The sequence below is a fragment of the Panthera pardus genome, unplaced genomic scaffold (assembly GCF_024362965.1).
Source record: "Panthera pardus isolate Hobbes unplaced genomic scaffold, ASM2436296v1 HiC_scaffold_25, whole genome shotgun sequence".
NCBI classification, from domain to species: Eukaryota; Metazoa; Chordata; class Mammalia; order Carnivora; family Felidae; genus Panthera; species Panthera pardus.
Window position 1 is genome coordinate 65384082 of NW_026526821.1, and position 24222 is coordinate 65408303.

Genomic DNA, 24222 nt, shown 5'->3' on the forward strand with positions numbered 1-24222 from the left:
CTGAGTCTGCAATCCTCTGAAGCAGACCCAGAGAAAATCCTCAGAGTTTAAAATCTTAAGTATTTATAGGCACATTCTCGGCATTGCATCTCTGGTTTTCTTCAAAGGGCTAAGACAGAGGTATGCATTCAGAGAAAATCAAACATTTCAATGAGGTTTGTGTGGGAACTTATTTCTGGGCTTGGCACCTGGGGAGGTAAAGGTGCATGTAGGTGCATGAATGTACAGGTGCACTTAGGGCCATGTTAGTATGCACCCCTGACGCTCTCCCCTGTAACATCAGTGCTGCAGAAGGACCCAGCTTTAGTTCCAAAGTGATGCAGATAGGAAAAGCCTTTACATAGCCATGGAAATCATAAAGGGGCAAACTTTTTCCTCATTCCCTGTATATTAATAAGTTTCAAAACCAACTCCTATAGTATCCAGACCCCCTAAATGTCATGTGACCATCCTTCTCAACTACAAGTCTCAATTATATCTTGTTATCTCTGACCATTTCTTGAATCTGCAGGTGCTATGCCGGGGAGACATGATAATGAGTTGCAGGGAAAGCCATTTGTGAGGTCGTGAGGCTTTTTCCTTCCATTTTCCCTTGTGTTTCTATTAGCTTAAATCTGAAATTTAAACCCAGAGAGAGTGGGCCAGACAACACTACGATCTGCTCGTAGTAGACAAGCCCCCTCACAGACCTTGCTGGGTGCTCTGTGGTCTGCCACAGGGATGGGTTCAGGCTGGCAGCAGAACGGCTCTAAATGAGATCAAGAGAAGGCAGGGTGAGAAGATGCTGGAAACCAGCTCCCGCCGAGTCAAATGTTAGTCAAGCACCTGCCTAAATAAGATGCCGAGAGTGGTTAATTTCCCATGTAGGAAATGGAAGCCCTAAAGACATAGCTTATGGCCGGACCCAAAGTAATCCACAGATGGTCTCACATCTCTGCCAGCTGAAGCTAATGGGGTAAAGACCTCCGCTTAATTGAATGATGCATGCCAATTCAAACGTCAGAGCCCAAAGTATCTAAAGATCCAGCCCTCTCACTTTAAAGAAAAGGAAACTCAGGGCCAGAGGTAGAAAATTAGTTGTTCAAGTTATCTGCCTGTAGGTTCCTTGAGGAATGGAGCATGTCTCATTGATCTTGGTGTCACCAATGCCAAGCAGCGTACCTGGCATATAGTGAGCATTCAACAGGTGCTGATCAAGTAAATACCATATACAAATGAATGAGGGAAGGAATGAATGAATATATCAGCCAAGATTCTTAGCTGCAAGTAACAGAAATTGTCTCTAGCGATTTGAGAAGAAATGATTTATTAAGAAGGTTCTGGTTATCTCACAAAATCTCTGGGGTGGGGGTGGTAACTGAAGAGTCAGAGGTTGAGGCAACCAGGAATAACGTCCCAGACTGGAACCACGAGAGCACCATAGTTGCCACCGCAGGTGACTGTAGTTCACATGGCCAACCCGCCAACTCACGACTCTGAACGCTGATGTCAGAACTGCTGGCACCAAGATGGCTACCACTTTGCAAGGTGCCCACTTCCCCCAGATTCAACTAGATTTGAAATCTAGGGAGACGTGTCTGATTCAAAGAACCTGAGTCACATGTCCATGCCAAGGGTTCTAGGGGAGCTGAGATTAATCTAGCATTTTTACTATCTTTAGTGAAAGGCAGGCCTTACTTCATAAGGTGAGTAAGGAACTCCCCAGTCATGGGAAGGTGCTAAGGTTCGGAAGCTAAGGAGCTAAGAAGAAAGAAAATATTCATTACCACCAGTAAATTAAGAAAATGTAGGTGCAAGATGTAAATACATTGTGCATTTAGCCAACTCTTGCCTCTATTTGCTCCATTTGGCTGACTCTTGCTGCAGGATGCCCCCTCCTTGCTCCTCGGTCTCCCTGTTACTTATTTCTGGGAGTCCCTGGAGCTTTTTTTCATAAGTTCTGCCTTTGCTGTCATTTTTCCCCCACCCTTCTACAACCCTTCCTGTGATTTCCATAGTTAAGGCCTTCTGCAAAATTAGGTCGGTACATTTACCACTGCCTCCCGGGCCCAATTTTTTTTCTGGGCCACCTCTTGAGCCTCTTCCAACGAGTCTCTAAGCATTACTGTGGCTTCTGACATCATCCACACGCACAGACCTGAAAGGGGTCTCAAGACCTCTGGAAGAGTTACATTAAACAAACAGGGTGCGTATGACACAATCAGAAGGCAACATTATTTTCTTCCATTAAACTTTTAAGTAGTCCATTTGATGGATTATTTTATTCCCACTTCAAATAAAATCTCAGGTCCCAAGACTTTTTAAATCACTCTTTAGTAGTAAAAATAGAAATTCCTTTGCTCATATTAAATAAATGTCCAAATCCAGTAGATAATGAAAATTCCAAGCTTCACCCCAACTTAAAGCTCTGTCCTCCCCAGCTCAGACTTCCTTGAACTTGGAAACCTGTGCAGGAGGCAAGATGATATACATTGCTTACACCTTAGAATCTTGACTGATCCATTCATTTGCTCATTCATTTATACATTTGCATATTTGTTTGGTCAGCATTTACTGGGTGCCCGTTTTATGCCAGATGCCCTCTTAGGCACTGAGGATGCTAAGATATTTCCTTACCTAGCACCTCTACACCTAACCCCTCTACTAGCCTACATTGGCCCCTCTAGGCTAGGAGAGAGGGAAAACTAAGATAAGAAAGGTCTTCTTCCTCTTCTTCCTCCTCTTCTTCTTCCCCCTCCCCTCCCCCTCTTCTCCTTCTCCTTCTCCTTCTTCTCCTCCTCTTCCTCCTCCTCCTCCTTCTCCTTTTTCTTCTTCTTCTTCTTCCTTCTCTTTCTTCTTCCTTCTCCTTCTCCTTCTCCTCCTTCTCCTCCTCCTTCTCCTCCCCCTTCTTCCTCTCCTCCCCCTTCCCCGTTTCCTCCCCCTTCTCCTTCCTCCCCCCTTCTTCTTCTTCTTCTTCTTCTTCTTCTTCTTCTTCTTCTTCTTCTTCTTCTTCACTAGCATGAATGTAATTTCTCTTTGGTTTTCTCTTGCCATGGCAGTTATTTGACTCTTTGGTATCTCTGTGATTTCCTTGGATATTCCCCTTACAGTCTCCTCCAACTGCAACCCCCATGGCTCCGGAAGGACCCTCCACCAGCGGATCACTTGTGATCCTCCTCAGTTTCGGCCTCCAGTAGTGCCCCCCATCTTTTTCTGTTGAGACCTTCTTGAAGAAGTCCATGTGGCAAGGTCATCTTAAAAATCCTCACTGGGTATTCCTCCTGTGGATTCCACATCTGATCTGTAAACATCATGCTCTGTATTGGAGCTCCAAATCCCTACTCAGATCCCTCTGCAGGAATGAAGGCCTTTCCCCCGCTGAGTGCTGTTGCCCAAAGCCACACCCCTTGACTGATCAACACAGAGATAGAAAGGCCTGGCCCCTTCACCCCACTTTGGGACTGTGAAGAGCCATTCCAGTTCCAGACCCCCTGAGGGTTTGAATGAGACTTTTCTTGAGGCTCCACTTCTCTCTGCCCAATCCCACCTCTGTCCCCCAAATGTGATCCCTCAGAGCATTCCCTCATCAATCTGCTGAACACTAATCTCCCCCTCCTGTTGGCTTCCAGGGAATCCAGCCTGCAAAATACACCATTGCCATGACTAGGTGAGAGGGAGTAAGTTCCAAACCCAGCCCTCCACCTGGCTGCAATAGCCACTTAAGCCAGCTCTCACCCGGGGGCAGTGTCCTGTGTCCCTCAAGCTGCAGGGGACAGACACCAAGCTCTCTTGTGGTCTCCAGTAAGCCCCAGTCACAGGACTTGGAGATAGTTGAAAAGCATTCCTTTGTCCATGGTGTAGGGAGGGGAAATTCCATGATGTTGACAACTCTACCCCAGAAATCAAACTCTTAGTCCTTGTCTCTATCAGTTCATGCATTCCCTTGAGATGGGCATTGACTAAAGCATGCAAAACCATTTTCAAAAGCACTCTGTCCAGTTCTGTATTTCTGTATTTTGAAACTGAGCTAGAAAAAGTCCCATTTTAACACCCTATTACAGGCCAAAGCCATACTATAGGAGTGGGGAGGGTGTCTCTGCCCCCCACTCTGTGTCATTCTTAGTTACCAGACTTCAGGGCAGTGTTGCTTGGGGCCCAATGTCATCATCTTTATTGACAGCGGCACCTTCATTTCTGCTTGTGTCCTTTCCACTCTAAGGTGGGGCTGGCACATCCTTCCTATTGGCCATTCCTCTCACATGTGTGTGACTTTACCACCCCAGAGCTCACACCCACCAGCCGGGCAGACGGGCCAGTGTGGGCGAGGCATCTCTGAGTCCTAGCAGTGAATATGGCTGGGACTCGAGGTTTACCTGCCTTCTTGTTCACTCTCTCCACCCTCCCACCCACCATCACCAGATTCTCACAACACCTATTGTTTAGAGTATATGATTTTGCTCTCAATTTTCATATTTAAAAAGTTCTAAGAATACATACCTATATATATGTATTTTAAAGTAGTCTGGGAGAGGAAGACTTCTTCACTATTTGTTGAGTGACAAAATGATAAACACACAAGACCTTTCATGGGCAAAGACATTAATCTCTAAGTCACTGATCATCCAGATGGGAGGGGGGATGGGGAAACTGTGTTCCTTTTAAAACTGGATCCTTCTTAGTAAGCACTAAGAATTCAAGTAGAAAAAAAAAAGCTCTACTTTTTCTTCCTCCTTTTCCTCAATAAGAGTCACAGAACTCTTTTTGAAAGATGACAAATTCTGGATTTGTACGGTCAAAAGTCACATTTCACTGTAGATATAGCATATGTCTGTGTGAAATAGCCCATGGCTTTGGCCTGAAGCCAAACACAAGGGGTGTGGTTTTCTGGTCACGGAGTTCACTGACGAGGGGTATGAGAATAGATTTGTAAAGTCACAATTTAAGAGTTGGTTTTGTTTGGAGGACTAACAGGCAAATATGAGGGAAGGGGTGACTTCCCTTCCAACCAAATAAATGGCGAGACTAGGCCAGATGGGTGTTACGAGAGATGACATATGTGGCAGGGCCAGGGCTGGTACCACCCTGAGAGTAAATACCTCCTTAAATTTTGCACCCTGGCCCTGACATGTGACAATACATTGCAAGTTGTAAAATAGTAAAGAAACAGCCCTGCCTTCCAAGATCTCTCCTGTTAGATCCCACTCATCCCAACCTAAATTCCAACCATATCCTGGATCATACTGTTACTTTAACAAAATTACTGAGGCCCTCTGTCTTCTACCTGCCCACTACCTCCCAGTGCCCGCTCTCTACTAAGTTTGTAAGTTAACTGTTTGTCTCGCATCTATCCCACCCTATCCTGTCCTATCCCTCTGTGCTCTACAGAGGACAGAGGAAGCTGGAGACCCAGTCTTGTCCCATATTAAAACAAGAGGGTGTTCTCCTGGGGTCACAGACTTTGTTGCCAAGAGGTCCAGGCTACAGCTGGGGGACAGGGAGGGAAATTTGCTGGGAGATGGGCAGCTGCTCCCATTTTAAGCAGTTTGGGAGTTTCTTTTAGTAATGCCCTCTGCTGCCCTCTGTGGCCAAAACATCAGTGTCTCTAGAGACACTCCTCTAAATCCTGGAATCCATCTCTCTCTGCCACTATCTTTTAAAGCTCTTCTCCTTTAGTGCTCCATGGGCATTAAAAAGTAAAATGGGACCCTCCAGCCACAAGCTGGTGTTGGGTTAACACTCTCAGCTCCTTCCTGAAAAGGTTGTTGAACTGAATCCTGGAAGAAATCTTAAAAGGTCATTGGGCTGCTCAGCTCTGCTCTAAGCAAGGCTGGGCCAATCCTTCTGTATAGGGCTTTTGGTGAATCTCTCAGATTCAATCAGAGAGTCTGGATTCAATCCCAGACTCTTCAAAGTTACTCACTGGGATTTCCACGAAATCCATCCAGTTGTTTATCAGAGCTTGGGGACCTTTCACTTAGAGGGCAAAATCCCAACTAGAAAGATGGGCAGGCTGGCCATGGGGAAGGAGCAATATTGATATGGTAGATGTGTTCTTAAGTGATCCTTTACCTTTCCTCTTTTTTTTTTTTTTAACATCAAAAAATCTAATTTCATAAGCTCAGTACAACTGAAATGTTCTGTGTAGGTTGGAGGTGTTGTTCTGTGACTTGAGAGCACAGCCCAGGACTCAGGAGGTTTCTCCTTGCTCTGGCAGTGAACCACTTTGAGCACCTTGGAAGCTGCCAAAGCACCTGTTTCTTCTCCCACTCCTGCACCAAGTGAGATAAGTAAGCTAATTGTTGATTAAGGGAGCGCTGTGTCTTACCAATCTCCTTATTAAGGTTAATAAATGTGTCCACTAGGACTGGGCGGCTGGAGAAGCCCAGTTTGAAATCACTCTATTTCTGAAAACCCACAACCTCCAAGAAATGGCCCCCTAAAGATATTTGCAATCTTTGTTTGAATCCCTTCACTGTCAGGCGTGATGTTTGATTTCAAAGTCTGTGTACACAGTGCTCAGTGGCTCTAGGAAAATGAGAAAATGTGCTTGGTTATCCGGTTCTCAGCAGGTTTTCTCCTCTGCTTTCCAATGCCTTCCAGGCACCTGAAAAGTATTCCCATCCCTCCTGATATGCAAAACAAACAAACAAACAAAAAACTCTGTATTTTGGTGATTAACACAAACCTATACAAAAAAAAAGTTCCACTTAGGATTATTTTTTCTTAATATTTATTTTTGTATTGTGGTAAAAAAGCATGGCATTAAATTTACCACCTTAACTATTTTTAAGTGTTCAGTTTAGTAGAGTTAAATATATCCACATTTTGTGCAACAGATTCTAGAATGTTTTCATCTTGCAAGAAGCAAAACTGTATACCCATTAAACACTAATTTGCCATCCCATCCCCCTCACACACAACCACCTTTCTACTGTGTTCCTATGAATTTGGTTACTTCAGATACTTCATGTAAGTGGGATCATATGGAATTTTTTTGTGACTGGCCTTTCTCACTTTGCATAAAGTCCTAGAGTTTCATTATGCAGATTATTTAATATAAAATATGGCAAAGCTTATGGGGAAACACACAGCAAGGCTTTTGGTGCCCAGGCTACCAGTTCTGTGGGCCTTTCTCTTCTTTTCCACTCACACCTGTGAAGCCCACAGGCTTTTCTCAAGGCTTGGAAGACTGAGCCTCCCCTGTCCCGGATCCCTACCACCTGGATCAACCAAATGTAGGTAGACGATGGGGTGGGATTCTTGGGAGAGCAGACTGAGTCCACCCAGTTACAGAGAACATAGGTGCCTGGGCCAGCACCGATTGAAGGCAGCGTTTAAAAAAAATTTTTTTTAATGTTTATTTTTGAGAGACACAGAGCACCAGCGGGAGAGGGGCAGAGAGAGAAAGAGAGAGGGAGACACAGGCTCCCATGCGGGCTCAGGCTCTGAGCTGTCAGCACAGAGCCCTATGACCGGAGCAGAAATCCCATCCTTGACCGACTGAGCCACCCAGGTGTCCCAAAGGCAGCGTTTAAAGCACATCTGGAAAATCCCTGAGTTCTGACAGCCAGCTCCTTAGATCTCTGGTCTCCCCACACTCGACACCTGAAGTTTTCATGTTCCTAGTGCTTCAATAAAACCTTGGAGACACACAGGGCAGGCCTGAGATCCTGTGATTTGAGGACACGCTGTCAACTCTTAATCCGAAAATTACACTGGGAAGCCAGACTGCCTTGGCCAACTCTGAAGTGGCGCAGGCCCACGCTGTGGTGGCCAGGTGAGAGTAGGGTGCAGCAGGCAGGCCAGACAGCTCAAAGCGAGGACCCTCCTTTCCCGCATCCTTATCAAGGTCACAGGGTCCAACACAACCCCGCAAGCAAACCGGTGTATCAGTCGGAACGGAAGAGCAGGCGAAGCCCTAGCTCTGCCTCACCGAACTGTTTCCCCCAGACCCAACAGCTGCAGGTGGTCTCCCCGCCTCTTCTTCCAGAAGAACGCAGCAAAGTCAGCTGCTTTCGGCCGAAAAAGTGCATCGCCTAGGCTCGGAGCGCGGCTGCTGGGCCCTCGAATTATCTCCGTCGGGCCAGGGGACCAGGCAGCAGGGCGAGGGAAGCAGGAGCGCAGCACTTAGGAGCGGCTCTGCGAGGCCCGGCAGAGCGCGGGACCCTCTGAACTCGCGGTCCTGCCCCAGACCCAAAGGTATGGCGGAGGTGGAAGGACACCGGTGCAAAGGGGCGCTCCCGATGCTCGCAGCACTCCGGGAGACCGACTTCTCGCTGCCGGTTAGCCCCACTTAAGCTGCGCCTGCCCGGTGCGGAGTCCCACCTTGCCACCCGCCACCCCGCGACCTCATAAACAACTTCTGGAACTGCGAAGGGAGGAGGCGGGGCGGGCGGGCCGCGGCGGAGCCGGGAGCGCGGGGGCAGGGGGCGGGCCGGGGTCAGGGCAGAGGCTGCGGCCGCGCCTCCCCATTGGCCGGGACGCAGTGGGCTGCCCCGGCGCGCGGCGCTGCGCGGGCGGGGTGGGCGGGGGCGGGGCCCGCCGGCGCACGCCCGCCCCCGCCCCCCCTGCGCCCGCGTCCGCGCCCCCAGCGCCCTCCCCCGCGCGGCAGTAGGAGTTTTTAAAGTGGGCGGGCGGCCGCGGGAGCCGGACATTCGAGAGCGGTCCGCGACACAGTCCCTGCACCCAACACAGCTCTAGCCTGAGGAGGCTGTACAATCCTCGGCAGTGTCCTGAGACTGTACGGTCATCTCCGCGTACGCGCCTGCCGGGCCTGGACTCTTCCAACTCCCATCGTTGCAGCCACTTTTTCTTCTCTCTCTCTTTTCTTTCCTTTCTTTTTTTTTTTTTTTTTTTTTTTTTTTTTGAAAACCCAGAAAAGTGACTCTTCTTCGTGGGAAAAAGGAAGTTCGGTCCCGCTCTCTCTGCCCTCTTTTTGGATTTGACAGCCTCCTCCCACTCCTTTTCCCGACCCCGCCTCCCTGTGCAGGTTCCTCCCAGTCACCTTTCTCCACCCTCCTCCCCCGCACCTACCCAGCCTCCCGCAAACTTCCACCTGACCGTGCGGGGCGCCCGGAACCTGTGAGCACCTGGGACCTTTAACACCGGCCCCGGCCGCGAGGAGTTGGCGAGGGCCACAGCGAAGGCGGCGCCTGCAATCCCTACCGGCCACGGAGCCCAGGTGTCCGGCGTCTCAGAGCACCACGGCGACAATGACAACTGACAAGGAGAAGAAAAGGTAAGCAGGCGTCCGAGCCGGCGAGGGACCTGGTTGGAGCGGGATGGCCAGGCTGCGCGGGGTCGGCACGACCAAGAGCCGCTAGGAGAGAAGTGCGGAGAGGTCTTTGAGGCCCGAGGATCGGTTTGGAGGGGTTTGAGAGGGAGAGCAGGTGCCCCGTCCCTGGACGCGGACTCGGGGCTGCGGCTTCGCAGGGGAGGGTTCTGTGTCCCGAAGGAATCACGAATCTGAGCGCGCGACGAAGCCAGGAGGCCCAGGGAGATGGCCCTGGAGGTCGGAGGGGCTCTGGGGCGCAGAACCTTCCCAGATCGCCGCCGCTCCAGCCCCCGCACCGAACTCATGTGGCCAGCATGTTGAAATGTTTCTGGGTTGACTCGACTTAGGTCAACTTTCGACCTTCTCAGGTCTTGCATGTGGGGCACCATCCACTCGTCTTCTTTTCCTTCGGACCCCTCGGGTTCTTGCAAGTGAGCTATTTTCGTACTGCGCCCCAAACTAGCCAGGGGCCGGAAGCGAAGCGCGGCTCTGGGACGCGCCCCCGCGGAAGGGCCAGTACGCAGCAAAGGGCCCCCCCAACTCTGGGTTTACAGACCTTATTGAAGCCTGGAGAAACGCCCTTACTGGTCCCGCACCTTGACTCCGGAGGGGAGTGGGTGGTGGGCCAGGTTGCTTCGCGGGGGGCAGGTGTGTTGGTGTGCGAGGAGGGAATGGCGACACCGGGTGACCCCGGCAGGTCCTGGTGTCTCTCCCTCAAGAGGACAGAGAAGGGCAGCCACGATCTGCGCGTCTGCCCTCGTTAGCTTCTCGGCTCTGGGTGAGAGGCAACTCCGGCCAACTCTCACTGCTTTCCCGCCCCCTCCCAGCCGCTCCCCGCCTGGCCCTCTCCGGGCGGGGGTGGGAGCGCGCGGCGCGGCCGCACGGCGTGGGCACGGCCTCGCCTCCAGCAATGGAGCGAGGCCGGCCGCCTAGACCCCAACTGCTCAGGGTCTCCTCCTCTGGGGCTGCCCGGTGGGCTGGCGCTTTCAGCCCTGCCCTCGGCGGCGGCTTGGCGGGGCTGGGTTTCGAGGGAACCGAATCGAACTTGTTGTGGCCAGAGCCGGGTCAGATAAGCTGCAGGGCTGCGGGGCGGTGGTACGGAGATGGGGGAACGGAGCCGCGAAGGGAGGGGGTGACTGACCCCGAACCGAGGCCCGGGAGAGCTCCGTTCCGGGATTGATTTGCTCTTGTTCTGACTTCCACTGTGGGACCTGCGCCAGAAACAGTGCATCTTTCGGTCAAGCGGCGGTTCCCACCTCGAGGCACCGATAAGGATTTGATAACCGGGAGCGAATCGCGCGCGTTCTGGCAGGGCGCCCGGGCCGGCGCTCCCGGATCGCCGGGGGAGGGGACTGAGCCTGGCTCCCGCGTCACTGTGACGCCCCCCCGGCCTGACACGGGTGAGGGAGCGTGGGCCCGGCCACGCTGGGTCCCCAGGGCCCGCAGCTTCTCTGGGGTCCTGTGTCTTTTGACGGCGGCAAAGCAAGAGACCTTAAGATCTCTTAAGACGTATTTTGTAAAACCAACACAGCCTGCATCGTCATGATGCCAATGCTAACGACTGAACAACCAAAAAACGAGGTTGTAGTCCGCTCTTATGAGCGCGCTCTGGGCTCCGGAGCCGGCGAGGGATCTTATGGTAGGTACATGTTACAACTGTGATGCCTATCGGGGAAGGTCGCAATCGCGGAGGTGGGGCCTGATGGTAATCTTGACAGATATGTGAAGTGTCAGTTTCTCCCCGCGGCTCAGCGCCTGGGTCCTTGTGTTATGTATTTTAATAATTGTAAGAAACTTGGGAGTAGGGGAAATAATTACTTCGATAAGCCTGGCTGTATTACCTCCTTGGTTAGAGATGGAGAGAGCTGGAATAGGAGAAGGAAAGAAAGTGGATAAACAGACTCCAATTAACTCTCCTGAACGGCGGCGGGTGTGAGAACTGCTGTGGGGATAGCGTGCAAAGTCGCCTTGAAGGCCCCCTTGGGGCTGAGGAGCAGAGCTGGTGACAGAGCCCAGTGTGTCTAACCTCTGTGGCTTGCTTTGATTTTTGCGTCCCAGACTGGCAGCATACACAGCATGCCCCTCACCTTCCAGATCCCCAGGAGGACTTGTCCAATTCCTGTTGGGTTGTTTTGAGATCTATTTACTTTTCCTGCCCGACTCTGTTTGTTCACTGCAGGCTCCTTGCGGGACCAAGGTGTAATTAAAGCATGTGAACCAATACATTGAAAGATACTGTCTTAGTTACTGTCTTAGTTAAATCTAAGTGTCTGTCCTTAGCTTTCCATACGTGCCTCACAAGTGATGCCTGCCCAGGGGGCTCTCAGGATGATGATTCTGAACATGGATTCTTAAGATTTTGTAATCTTCTGGTTCAACAGAACCATTTCTTACCCCAAATTCAAGAGGCACAGAACTTTTGCAATGTTCCTTCTAACAACAGCCCTTCAAGAAGTGGGCGGGATTATTTTGTTCCAAAAACGTTTATGCCTCCATGGATATGTTAATGTTTAATAGTAAAGAGTTTGCTTTCTAAAGGTTGGCTGGCTGGCCTCCAGAATGGGTATCAAAGTGCGCTTTTTGGGTGGTAGTGGGCATTCCCATTGATTTCAGAGGTCAGAAACCGAAGTTTGGTAAGGGTACTGCACTCACCTTTCTGTATCAGTCTATCTTGAGCAAGTGGGGGTCTCATTAGTTAAGGTTCCTGATTCTCTGAAGAGCTAGAAAGTGTCTCACCTCCTGATAAAACCATTCCTGAGTCCCTTCCCTGGGAGAGAAGAGTTTGGAAATCCTTAGCGATGTGGGGGATTTGGAGAGTGGTTCAGGTAAATGTAAATGAGATCTTTGGATAATCAGGGAGCAAAGTCTACCCCAAAGCCAGACCCAGCTCAGAGCACCTTTCTGGAATGCATAGGTCACTTAGTGCAGGGCCAGTAGTGGAACGGAGTTGGAGACATCTGGACCAGAAGTTTTCAAACTACCTCCCCATCCCCCTGCCGGCTGGAGTTAGTTGTTCTCTGCTAAAATAAACACAAAGCCCATCTTTTCCCAATTCTGATGGGGATATTATTGCTAGGCACTTTTTCTCAATTTATTTCCTATAAATATTTCTTTATCATTTGATTATCTCTGTCCACTGCATGACCATGCAGAGATGATACGGAGTTGGTTTAACACATTAGGTTCAGGCATTTAAAATTTAATTCATACAGCTTTCACAAAGTTCAAAAAGAATGCTGTGGCTCAGGTTTTTTTCAGTGTCGCTGAAGAGGGGCTTAATGATCATTTTATGAGGGGTCATGGAAATCATCTAGTACTGAGGCCCAGAGAAGTTAAGTGACTTTTCCAGTCACAAGGAAAGTTAGTGCTGGTAAGAATCAGAACCCTGGTTCATTACTTTCATTAATGATGTATTTTCCTATTGTTGACCAAATAGTATCCCCTGCCCTGAAATGCCTCTAAACAGTGAGGATGATTTCCAAGGGATTACAGTGCCCTCTCCCCCACCCCCGCCAAATCACTGAACCTTGTAGAAAGGAGACTTGTTCTTCTAGATAATTATAAGAGACTCCAAGCTGCAGCAGGAGCAGTTCTGTTTGCTTTTTGCAAAATAGGAAGCCTGGTTCCATTGTCTATAAACTTGAGGAAGTATGAATTCAGTTGTTTTAGTGCTCTCCCTTTATTTCACTTAGAAGAAAATTTACTTATATGTGGACCTCATTAAACAAAACCAGTGCAAGGACTGTTCCACAGTAGGGCAGATTGCATTGTGAAGTAGTGAGCCCCCTGTCAGGAGACACATTCAAGCAGCTACTAGATTGATTCCTGTATGGAGTTGGTAGTACTAAAGTGTTTAATTCACTTGGAATGTAAATCAGTCACTCTGTGTGTACACATGTGTGTGTGTGCACACGTGTGTGCCTGTGTAGGGTGATCCTCAACTTTGTAGGAATTTATTCTATAAAATGTTTACAGAAAGAAGGAACCAATTAGATAATGCTTAGTGCTCCAGGATTTTAGCCCCATACATTTGAAAATACTTGCCATCATTACTTGTCTCAAGATTTAGGCTTTTTCACTTTTTAAGAAACCTATCCAGTCCTATTTGCTTTTACTGGCTTTTCCCCAGTTCTGTCTCCTACCAACATGACTTTTCCTTTTCATTTTAGCCTAATGAATCTTCCCTTTTGCTTTCAGTACTGCCCATCACTGATAGTTCATCACCGATAGTTCACCTGGTCGGGTGTTTGCCAATATTGTGAAGTTACCAATGTTGGCTCACCAGAGCCCTCCCTGCCCCCCCCCCGCCACCCTCCCCCCCCCCCCCCACCACCCCGGACCATGATGTCATCTCTCCTGATGGAAACCGGCTCTGCTGTTCACACCATGATGTAAATCCCTAAGACAACAAACGAGCGTTGGACACCCGTACCTGGAGAAAATGCTAAACAAGAGACTAAGAAATAGGGGATATGGTCCTTCAAGTTGTTTAGTTTGATTGGTGGGGGGAGGAGGACACATAAGGAGGTTTACCTAAAAATATAGTTAGGTAGCAGCTTACATGTAACTTTTTGGTTGAGATCAAATCTTTTGAAGCCAAAGAAAAGACGCTCATAACCATACACATAAGCACGCAGTTATTGAAAGGTATTGTGTGGGTTTGTGGGTGGGAGAGTTGGTTCATAGTTTTTCGTGGAATTGTACAGGCAGACACTGATCACCAGCATGGAGACTGACTCTGGTAGGGTCAAACGGGGGTAGTCCGTGTTGGGGGTAATGAGAGTAAAGAGAAAATGGAGGATTCAGGAGTATTTCCTGTTGTATACTTCCATACTATGGACACAAAGGCCCCTAAGATGTGTGTTTGCTGTTCTTTAGAACTTTTGGATGAGGGGCATGGGAAGGGGTCTCTAGCAGGGCCCTGGGAGTGATGGGGGTAGAGGTTGTGGTCCCTCTCCCTCTGAGGATAACAGTGTAGACAGCTGTGACTTCAAGAAGGCCAAGAAGACAGAGGGAGCTTCTTTTTTTTTTTAATGTTTATTTCTGAGAGACAGAGACACAGAGCACAATTGGGGGAGGAACAGAGAGAGGGAGACACAGAATCCAAAGCAGGCTCCAGGCTCTGAGCTGTCAGCACAGAGCCCGATGTGGGGCTCGAACCCACAAACCGAGAGATCATGACCTGAGCTGAAGTCAGACTCCTAACCGACTGAGCCACCCAGGTGCTCCTTGAGAGAGAGGGAACTTCTTAACATGGGCTTTGTGAGTAGGCTTCAGGGGATGGTCTATGAGCTTCTGAAATTGGGTGCAAGATACTATGTATATATGCCTTCCCCCCCCCCCCCCCCCGCCCCAGGATGAAAGTCTGTTCAGCTCTCAATAGCCTTTAAAAGGTTCTAGGATCTGAAAAAGGCAAGCCCTTGTTCTTCAGTGTCTGATTCGGTGACTGCCTTCCATTTCAGGATCTTTCTGTTCACGTCCCAGACAGTTCCTACATTTACTGCCAGTGTCTCTCCCCGGTTGCAAATGGGAGAGAGCTTTGGTATGTGTATCTAGTAGAGATTTTGTGGTGCACCTTAACCTTACCTGTACCTGGCTGTCCTGTGTATCCAGCTACATGTCTGCTTTCGGTGATGGAAGGAAGGGGAGCTGAGTGTGCGGCACAGGGTTAGCTCTGGTGTGATTCATTTTCTTAATGCTTCTTAAAACACCCGTGAAAATGTGTCCTCACATTTTCCATCATCCTCAAACAGTTATTTGGAGGCCCTTTTATGTAGTAAGAATGTGTGTCCTTAACAGAAATCATATATGCAGTAGGACAAAACCATAAAACCTGAACATTTTAGTCTTATTAGGGCAGGCTCTGTTCTCAGAACTGTACATGGATTAACTCTTTTAATCCTCCGATCAGCCCCGTTAAATAAGCCCTGTTATCCCCATTTCACCGATGGGAAAGCTGAAGTGTAGGAAGGTAACTGCCAGAGGTCACATGGGTGGGAGTGGGATTTGAACTGGGCAGATAATCTCCAGAGTCTATATTCTGAACTGGGGCTCCATTCCCCCTTACCTTTTCGAAGCTATCTAATACCATGCCTGATACGTGGTAAGTACTCTCTAGATGATAACTGCTTTTGCTGCTGTATTTATAATTATTACAATTACTTTTTTGTGACTCATCGCTGGATTGAACCTCATACACAGACAGGGATTGAAGATCTGAAGGGTAGACGTGGAAGTCCTGGAAATTCTTACTTTTCATGCGTTTTCCTCAGCTCTGATAGGAGGTGGTTCTCTACTGCCCCCAACAAGTTCAAAGCTTTCCACCTCCCACCCTTAACTGGTGGCAAGACTTCAATAATTACTTTAGCCTTCAGACCCCATTGTGCAGAAGAACCTGTTAGAAGTTTTCCTCTGTGGCTTCTGAAGAACCATCTCCAAATCAAGATGCACAAGACTTCCTCTGGCTCTTTTGATCTTTTGAAACTGCGAGGACAGGAAGGAAAGAATGGATGGGGGGAATAAAGAATAGCTATGACCGTTGCAATAATAATACAGTGCGTTTTTCTAGAGCCCTTTCTCTGAGGAGCCCTGAGCTTTTTCGCAGCCGTCACACCATTGGCTTCTGTACTGTGGGCCTAGACGGGTTTCTTGAGTTTTCGTCATGCTGTAAACTATAAGTGCACCAACACATACCATCACACAGAGAGAAGCAAATCCTAGTGGCAGTTGCACATCACCGTATGTGTGGTAGGTCATGCGTGGGTGTGTGCTACTCACAGCATCTATGATTTTCAAGCAGAGTCTGGGTGTAATTTGTTGCCAGTTGTCTGGTATTGAAAGCCACAGACTGGTCTGCAAGTAAGTCAGGAAGAGTGGTGGGGCCCTTTGAGATCTCCGGAGCCAAGGAGGCAGGTGCAGAATGGGTCAGAACGTCATCTATTTCTAGGTGGCCTTTCTCTTTTTTTCTAGTTTCTCTAGAAATACTGGTTTGTTTGACTGCCTTGGGCCCTTCCCAGGGGCCACTTGTACATCAGCAACACTGATTACGTGGCATGACCACCAGAGGCTTCACGTGTTCCCAGGAGGCACACATTTCCCCCTTAATTTGGAAAAATTCTTCAGTTTTAAAGTTACAAGTAACTTCTGTGCAAGATAATGACTCTGAGAAGCAGTTTCTTTTCTCACATGGGAAGGTATTTCAGAAAGGGTGGTTCATGAGTAAGGAAAAGGACCCCGTTAAAAATGTGTATTGATCTGCCACACACCCATCTGGCATTTTCCCAATTCTACAAAGCCGTGAAATGGATTGTTAGAACTCTCTTCTTATATTCCTCTGGTGACTTCCCCTTTCCATGGCACCCTCCGATTAAAAAAAAAAAAAAAAAAAAAAAGTCAAACCTGAGAGGTTCTAGGAATCTTGGCAGATTAGTGATTTTATTGGGTTAGGCTGTGTAGGAAAACACATGAGTGGGAAAATGACTCCACTGTGCTATACTCATGCTGCTGCTACTGGAGGGTAGTCCCCACCCCCAGGTTCGCTTCCTGCAACTGCTGGGGGTACAGCCAATATTATAGTTTCTGTAGGAGCTTGTCAACTCTGTGACAACTTTAGTTGACTCTCTCGGTCTTATTTTCAGTCTGAGGCTCCTTTCTCTTGTGGAGAGTCAGTGGTTTGCTATGCATAAGAGATCCATGGGTTCTATCTGAGACTGTTCAGAAGCATTTTGTAAATCCTTTAAAATACGTCAGTTAAAGTATATGGTTATTTTTGGTGGTAATCATTTAAGTCACTGTGCTGTATTGTCTAGCCACGCAGTACTCTTTCTCTGTGTCTTGATGTTGTATTAACAAATACATGTATTTTACTTGTGATACAAAATTTTCAAAAAAAAATTTTTTTCATATTGTAACCACGTTGTATATAATATTGGTCCTGACTGCCCCTGGGTTGGGGGCAAGGGGAAGGAAGGGCAAAACATTATCCTAACTTTGTACTTGGGAAATTGAGCTGCTAACAGGAGCAAACCACGCTGTCTGCAGTGAAATCTACCACTGGGTCCAGGTGCCCTTGGTGAGGCTAGACCCCTAAGGCTCCTGCTATAAGGTAATAAAGAGTCAAGAGCACAAAAGGGGTGACTCAAATTTAAGTGGTAACTGTTCTCATTACTAATGAGTAATTATAGCAAATATTTACAGGCCTCCTTCCTACCTTTACGACTTCCTGTTGCTGAAGCACTTTGGAGTATTGAGAAAGATTGTCCTGGAAAAATACGTCATACACAGTTGCAGGAAAGAGTGGCTTTAAGCACACACGAAAAAATCGGTTGCTTGGCTCTGTTCACCGAGATTCCACATGGAAACAACAAAATTATGCTCATGAGGAGCTGTTTGAGGATCCATTCCTAGGAACTTTAAAACAAATTTTAAAAAATCAATTCTGGGTGATCAAATATATGGGGAAATGGGACACCAGATGTTTTTGCGGATTATTCTAGAAATGAAACGACTTTGCAAAGAAAAGTTTTTGAGTTCAAGCACAGGTCATTCGGTAAATACTATTTTATGAACGCGATCTCTACAGTATTTTTTTGAATGAAAACAGTCATCATAATGGAGTAAATCAGGATTTATAAAATATGCCATGTGGGGATTTCAGGGAGCAAGAAGAATATCATCCACTTAATAAAGATTCCGGAGTAAATCCTGATAATGCTCGTTTCCTATACACTTGGTTTAGAGAGCACTTCACTGCAATTTTTCTCTTCAGTGTCTGTAAACCACTGTACCCTTGTATTTCTCTCCCATGTTTCCAAGAGTCCTCAGATCCTATTTTAGAATGGCAGCTTTCACTCCAGCACTGGCTAAGGTTGATGAAGCTAATTTTGGTGCCCAGGGTAAAGGGAGAGAGAAGTCCTCTGCAGAGCCAAAAGGGCTTTCTGGTGCCTCGGTTTGGAGCAGCATGGTGTTGCCAGACACACCACATTTCACCTTTAGAACCTTTATTTGTGTGCTTGCACAACAAATGTTTACCCAGATATTAAGATAAGAAAAGTATGAAGGTCACATTTTGCCAGGGACAGGCGCTTCTATAAATGTAACCATATCACTGTGCGGCAGGAGTCTGTCTTTTATTCTAAACCAGGGACTTAGGGGAATTAATGGTGGGTGGGGCATGGGAACCAGGCCCTTCTTGGTTTTTTGGCTTCCTTGCCTTTACTCAGCATGTCCTGGCTCAGCTGATGTGCCCCTCCCATTAGGCGAGGCCCTTTGGGGTGGTCAAGAAGTCAGAGGAAATTGTAGTCCACTGTGGGGCCCCACTCTCTGGCATCTTATGGTGTTCCATGGAAGTTGGTGCCCCATGCATTTACCTGATATCTGACTGGCTGGGAAGCAGCCTGGCTACTAAAATAGCTTTCCTAGCCTCCCATCAGAGGTTTGCATGGTGCTGATACCGCCCCTGTTTTAGGCAGGGTTGTCACGTCCTCAGAGCACAGAGAGTCTTCAGGGTGGGAAAAGGGTTTCTTTTGTCGTAGATTGGACTGTTTCTCCTAAAGATCTCGAAGGATTGGCTTGCGTAGAGTCTGAAAGAAGACCTGGATCCTTGGCCTAATTTCCTTCCCAAGGGCAGCCTACACGGCAGTGGAAGAGACCCCATCCCAGCTCTCTCCCCCCAACCACCATCACCCAACATGCCTTCTGAGCTCCAGCTATGCAGACCTCCACCTCCCCGTGCCCTAGTGACTTGTTTACCTCATGTCACAGGCTCCTTCCCACCTGGATTCCCTCACCCTAGTACTGCTATCTTGGATGCTCTTTCTACTCAAATATCCGCCACTTTCCTAGTGCAAGCCCAAGTTCTCCGGCTCCAGCAAAGCCTGCTGTAGTAATTCCCATGCTCGTACCGCACCCCCCTCCACCGCACTGTAGCTCTTCCTTATGTTTACTAAAGAGGCTGCCTGATTCTGTTTCCTTGTTATCTAATGACATTTCATGTATTCTCGTCCTTCCAACTAGATTGTGTGTTGCTTAAGGGCCAGGGTGTCTAAATTTTCTGCTGTGTTCTGTAATATTTTCCATATTTTGAGTCCCTAAAATCACACTTAACTTTCAAAAATCATAGAATTGCTTGGTTGTTGGCCCTTGGGTCACTTGGAAAGCCCTCCTCTTGGGCCCTCCTTTTCTCAGTCATGTAAATTTGAGCCCTGGACTCATTTTCCTTTAAAAAGAACGAAAAAGGAAAAGAAAAACTTGGGGGAACCACATGCAGGTCTTGTTGATACCTGATTTTACATCAAATGCAAACCTCAGGCTAGAACTATGTCAACACTTCACTTCAGGAGCACCCAATACACCAAGGCAAGTGCGAGCCAAACAATAAAGTACTCCAGCTTAGTGTCAGTGTTTAAAAGGCCAGATGGGAAAGTGTGTGCAGAAGGAAACACAACTCTCAGTTCAGAAGAGTCACCTCCCCTGAGGTACCTTCCCCGATCAGCAGCACATTGGTTACCCCTGTATTTATATGGTTTTCCGTCTGTATTTTATTTGTATGAGGCTTTCACACCTTGCTTTTGAGTGTGCGTGTGCATGTGTGTGTCTGTCTCTGAAAACATGTAGGTAGTAAGGCCTTCATGAGCAGGGACCAATCATCTTTTTCTTTTTTTTTTTTTTTTTTGGTTTTTTTTTTGTTTGTTTGTTTGTTTTTTGTTTTTGCATTACACTTGTGATTTTACTCAGGTTTGATTTTTAAAAATGTGGCAGGGAGAGAGCCCGTAGGAAAGGGTGAAGCTAATGGAGGCAGGGCCCTCCCAAGTGCCTGAGGAGGAGGCAGGTCCCCTCCCCTCTGTCCTCTTCCTTCCCCAACTAAAGGGATTTGGGGAGAGACTTAGGGGAGGGATCTGGTGCCCAGTCTGTTGGGTGGTGCTTGGGGTAAAGGGCCATGGGGAGCAAGGGGCAGTCACCTTTCTCTTTCTTCCCATAGCACCCAGAACAGAGGCCCACATTTGGGTGCCCAGTAGTTCTTTGTAGACTCAGTAATTCTGTGACCGGAATTTTGGGTGCTTAGTTACAGAGGGTTGGAGACACAGGGAGAAACCTTTGCTCAGATCAACTTTCCCATTCTCCTTGGTCACCCACCATGCATGTGGTGAGGTCTGTGTGTAAACATTTATGGTCACCTACCACATTCAGGTGGCATGCCATGCAGTGAGGTCCATTAGATGGACCTGTACTCAGGGGAATTACAGTCTAGTGTTGGTGTTAAAGAATCCCTAAAATTGTCTGTTTAACACATTGCAAGATGGTTATGTTGATGGGGACCCTAGGCCCCTTTTTAAGATTTACAGTCTTGTTTGGTAGTTGAAACTAGCTCAGATAAAAGACTGACCGAACAGTGGAATATTGGTAGTAATTAAATGAGTGTGAATAAGGGTAAATAGGTCTTGTGTGTTGCGAATAGTTAGGAAGGGAGATGGTTAGCATTTATTAGAGGGCCATTTAACAGAGGAGCCTTAAGATCTGGGTCTTGAACATTGGGTAGAACTTGGGTAGGCATGTGGGTATGGGACATTCCAGCTGGAGCGAACAGCTTAAGTTAAGGGAGGAGGCAGGAATAAACAAGGTGTGCATGTCAGGGCTGGTGCGCTGGCTCCTTGCACAGCTGAATCCAGAGCACTGTTAACGGACAGGAGGTGAGGACCAGGCCTGGGCCGCTATAGAGAAGTTTGGAACAGTCCGTCCTGAGTTATCTTGTGATAGAATCGTTGGACTGCCTTGGGGCCACAGGAGCAGCCCACGTCTCTCTTGAGAATTAGTGGGACAGGAGAGAGCTGCTCAGGGCACCTCTTTTATCTTCCAACCAGGAGCCTGGCTCTCGTGTGAACCCGGCAGGATGGCTGGATGAGGCTGTGGTTGTTCTCCGTAGGAATGACTTCCAAGACTGAAAAGTCCCCCCATATTGCTTAGGAAATCGGTCATTTGCCAGTGTATCCAAATCACACTGGAACATATATATAAATATATATAGGACTATACCATCACTCAGGGGCATAAATACCTCCCGTTGTACCAAACAGGAGCTCAAAGGGGTCAGCTTACCATATGCTACAATAGTTTCCTTCAGGCTCTGAGGGAGGGTGCAATGACCCTTACCCTGTGTTCTCGTTTTTGGTGGTAAAGTCTTTGTCCCCTTCAATTTGATCAAGTCTGTCACTCTGTCCCTTCTTGCTCTTTCTCATTCCAGATTCTAGGGCTTTGAGTCTGATTATTGTAAAGTCCCTTCAACACACCACTACTTATAGGAAGAGACACCACCAAATCCAAGTCAGACCAGCCCTCTTGCCAGTCTCTACCCATTAATAGCATTTCTTGTGCAGAGAACTGCAGCCAAGCAGTTCCTTGACCTTTGTCTTTCCTGTTGTGTGCCTACACCACTCCCTAAAGCCTGAGCTCTGATGTTCTTGGGCAGATGCTGCCAGAAGAGAAAGAAAAGGCATTATCTTTCTGGAGTCACCTGGTGGCTGAAATTTTTGCGCTCCCCCAGCAGGTGTAACCTTTCCCCTGGAGGTATTTAGAAGCACTAGAGGTCATGGTTGGACACTTGTGAGCAGAGCGTTGACCAGAGATCCCAAATCACTGGAGAGGATCCCACACCAAGGACCAGCAGAGTCACCTCAGCGCATGCTGTCCAATGGCACCTTGAGGGAGCCTGTAGCTCCTGAATGCTCTTGGCTTGGGATTTAATCTCATCATGACAACCGCATGTCTTCATCTCTTATTCCTTTTCTATCCCTTCAGTAATCAATAAATGGTTGTGAAACTGGGAAACTGCTACCCAGCGCTGGCATAATAGCTTTATTCAGCGGTGTGCTCAGTAATCATGTCTGTACCTACTCTGTGCAGGCTGCTGAACCTTGGGCCTGAACCGAAGGAAGGGCCTCTGGAGGCAGGTGGAAGGAGGCTTCCTCATCTGGGACTGCAGGTGACAGACAGCTGCAGAGCCCTGTGCAGCCCAGATATAGGGTTGTCTGGGGCCATGGGCAGTCCCCAGGAAGTTGCCTTTGGGGCATCCTAAGAACCCCCATTGGCCGGAAAGTGGTGTTTACTTGAATCTGGCTAGGCCTAGAAGCTTGAGTTTGGCGTCTACTTAACCTCAGCTCCAGGTAGGCCTTTGGGAGGAAAAGAAGGTGTCCTAACCAAGATAATTTGTGACTACACCACTAGGGTCTAAAACCTGTGAACATAGTGTATCCATTCCTTTGTGTTTTTTCTCTTTTCCCTTCCTTTCCAAAGTAAAAATTCCTTTTGAAAAATTTCAATGTTGCCTCTGCAGAACTCCTGGCAAACTGTTCTCCCCACCTAGGTCAGTGAGGACAGGGGACCCGGGCACTCTTGGTGATGGTGGGGTCACCACAGCCTCTGGCCAACTTCGGGCCTTGGGAAAGCCTAGTGACCAGAGAATGCTGGCAGAAAGGAGTCTGAGCTCACTATGAACATTGATCCCGTCTTTTCCAAGCCATTCATTCGAGCACCTTTGAAACTATTTCAATAGATTAGCATAAGCCTTGTGATTCTGGGCCACCTGTATCTCCTTGTATGGATTCAGATTTTATAAGGGTTATGACGACAGCTGTAATTCTCCTTGAGTTAGATCTTCTGGGCCACAGCAAGGTACATGTTTATTTTGGAAAGGGACAAACTTTCACCCACTTGAGTTTCTTTGCCTCCAAAATTAGCGTCAGGGAATGACCACAAGAGTTCCATATTTCTTTTTTTTTTTTTTTAAGTGTTTGTTTGTTTGGAGAGAGTGCAGGGGAGGGGCAGAGAGAGAGAGAGAGAGAGAGAGAGGGAGAGAGAATCCAAGCAGGCTCCAAGCTGTCAGTGCAGAGCCTAATGTGGGACTCTATCTCACAGTTCATTAGATCACGACCCGACCTGAGCCAAAACCAAGAGTCGGACCCTTAACTGACTGAGCCACCCAGGTGTCCCAAGAATTCCATATTTCTTAGCCGTTGTGTTGCCAAACAGATTGTAAATGCTCCAGGGCCACCTTCATTTGTTTTGTGTCCCTGGCAGGACTTGCCTCCATGTGCAGGTCAGGGGAGCTCTCAACAGTCTCAAGGAATCTGAAAGACTGTTCTAGATTCCTTTCTGACTTGTGTGATCGAAAACCAGTAATTTAACCTCTCTGAATGTTTCTCACTCCTAGATGGGGATTAGACACACTAACTGCTTTCTATGAGTGCTGTCATGAGGTTGAAATGAGCTAGAGTTTCAATAAAACCACTTATGTTAAAAGTATATTACACTGTAAAAATCATTTCTGCAGCCATTATCTCCCTACAAAGATCTTTGAAAGTATAAAGTGCAGACGTTAAGGCATCATTACTAACAAGCACAGCAGTGTAATTATTCAGCACATCGTTACCTTTTGGTAACTAATAACTGGTAACATGGTTACCTGTTGACTGCAGTTGGAAGGGAGTCTCAGGAGAATCTAAAAGAAGATGCTTTTCAGGATTATGGGCTCCTGCCAATAGTGATTTCAGGGCATGAGTTATATTTTTCCCATGCTCTGAGACGTGAGGAAATCTGATAACACCAAGAGACCAAGAAACCTTCCAGGACTCCCGAACAATGGTGTGACTTGGGACGTGTCCCTTTCCATGCCTGGCCTGTGTCCCCTCACCTGTGGAGACAGAGCATCCATGCTGGCTACCATCCTGTTATGAGTGGGAATTTCCCTTTGACTTGGCACCCCCAGATCTCATGATCTAAAGGGCTGTATCCACATCACATCTGCTCAGGACCCACCTGATGCTTTGCATCTTACAAGCAAGACCTAATCGTGGGCTCTTGAAGGGACAGGGTGCCTGGTCCAAGGTCTTTAAAATAAAGGTCAGGCAACTTACTGGAAGATCCAGATATGGGGGGACATACACTGCCTAGATGATACCTGGGCCTCTGGGTGTTAC

General features: G+C 47.9%; 1 protein-coding gene across 1 annotated transcript in view; it reads left to right on the top strand.

Annotated features, from left to right (window-relative positions):
• The first annotated feature begins 8636 nt into the window (after window positions 1-8636).
• EPAS1 (endothelial PAS domain protein 1) overlaps window positions 8637-24222 on the top strand; it is an 84010-nt gene continuing 68424 nt past the window's right edge. Inside the window, exon 1 of the mRNA XM_053890658.1 lies at window positions 8637-9217. Coding sequence (XP_053746633.1) covers window positions 9192-9217 — 26 coding nt within the window. The 5' untranslated portion in view covers window positions 8637-9191. The remainder of the gene's footprint in view (window positions 9218-24222) is intronic.